This window comes from Phytophthora parasitica (assembly GCF_000247585.1).
Source record: "Phytophthora parasitica INRA-310 unplaced genomic scaffold supercont2.219, whole genome shotgun sequence".
Classification (NCBI taxonomy): domain Eukaryota; phylum Oomycota; class Peronosporomycetes; order Peronosporales; family Peronosporaceae; genus Phytophthora; species Phytophthora nicotianae.
Window position 1 is genome coordinate 19,904 of NW_008649205.1, and position 1,520 is coordinate 21,423.

At 55.7% G+C, this 1,520-nt stretch overlaps 2 protein-coding genes across 2 annotated transcripts; both read left to right on the forward strand.

Moving 5' to 3' along the window:
* On the forward strand, nucleotides 1-814 carry PPTG_19868 (hypothetical protein). The gene has a single exon (XM_008918507.1). It carries the CDS (start codon nucleotides 6-8, stop codon nucleotides 588-590), a length of 585 nt encoding a protein of 194 aa, XP_008916755.1. The 5' UTR covers nucleotides 1-5; the 3' UTR covers nucleotides 591-814.
* A 320-nt stretch (nucleotides 815-1,134) lies between these two features.
* Nucleotides 1,135-1,458, forward strand: PPTG_24780 (hypothetical protein; the record flags this gene model as incomplete). Its single annotated transcript, XM_008918508.1, has 1 exon — nucleotides 1,135-1,458. A coding segment is annotated over one exon (324 nt), but the record flags the coding sequence as incomplete, so codon positions are not given.
* Nucleotides 1,459-1,520: the final 62 nt, after the last annotated feature.

Below are 1,520 nucleotides of genomic sequence, written 5' to 3' on the forward strand. Positions count from 1 at the left end.
GTACCATGAACACGAAGACTGTCCTCGCCATTGCCGCCGCCGCTTTTGTCGGCTCTGCCGCTGCTGAGACGTGCTCGTCCACGGACCAGACGACCGCGTACTCGACGCTCGCTAGCGTGTTGACCCTGAGCTCGTTCCAGGGTTGCGCCGACGACTCTGGCTTCAGCCTGCTGTACTCGACGTCGCTGCCGGACGACGACCAGTACGTGAAGATGTGCGCTTCGGACAACTGCAAGTCGCTGATCGAGTCGGTGGCCGCCCTGAACCCGCCTAACTGCGACCTGACGGTGCCGACGAGCGGTCTGGTGTTGAACGTGGTGGACCTGACGAGCGGTTTCTCGGAGAAGTGCTCTTCGTTGTCTTCGTCGTCCACGACTACCTCGAGCGCTGCCACGTCGACGACGACGGAGGCCCCTGCCGCGACGACGGCTGCCCCCACTACGGAGTCCACGACGACGACGACGACGACGACGCCGACGGCTACCGATGCTCCCGTTGCCACTCCCGCTGCCACTCCGGCCGCCACCACGACGAACTCGACGGAGTCCGTGACTCAGACTTCGGTGACGCAGACCGCCGCCGCATGCTAAGTTGTTACAGGCTAGGTTTGAGCTAGGACGTATTTTCTTGCGTTAGTGACAACGTTGGCAGTGTATATATATATATCATTTTTTGGATGAGGGTATCGACAATCGATCGCCCCCATGCTAAAAAAAATCTCATGTGATACCATACAATTGATGTGCTAGGAGCTTGGTACGTAGTTAGACGCTACTTTGTCGTACGAGCTTGTATGAAACTAGGTTCAACTGCGGTGGGCAAATTTTCCATTGTTAACTCGCTCGCCTCTGCGTAAATTATGCGGCGTAATCTCAACTCTGTAGTATTGCCGTTGTTTACGCGTAAGCTTACCATTGCTTTCGGCCAGGATCATAAATTACTTCTCTGCGCGGTGAATTAACGGATTCCGATACGACGCCGAAAAACGACATAACATCGCAACAAACGCTACAATGCAGCTAGACATTTTCGTGTATATTCTAGCAATGCCGATTGCGATAATGCTAGCAAACATACGTCCGACAAAATTACTGAAGCATTGCTGGAAAAGCTGAAGTTCTTGTGTCAGATGATATGAACGAGAACGTTGTCCATCAGCAGGCCGTGGCCGTCGTGGTGGCGGTGGTCGAGTCCGAGCTGGTCGACGTCGTTGCTACCTCTGTTGAGTTCGTCGAAGCCGCGGTGGTGGCGTCGTTGGTGCTCGAAGCGGCCGTCGAGGTGATAGCCGACGTCGTAGGTGCCGTGGTTGAAGTCGTCGACGCCGTGGTGCTAGTGGAAGTCGACGTCGTCGACGTCGTGCTGGCGGACGAATCGCTCGACAGGGAAGAGCACACGCTGGAGAAACCGTTGGCCAACTCATACACATTCACCTCCAGACCGCTCGTGGGCACAGTCAGGGTGCAGTCTGGCGGACTCAGCGAAATGATAGACTCGATGAGAGATTGGCAGTTTGTCGACGC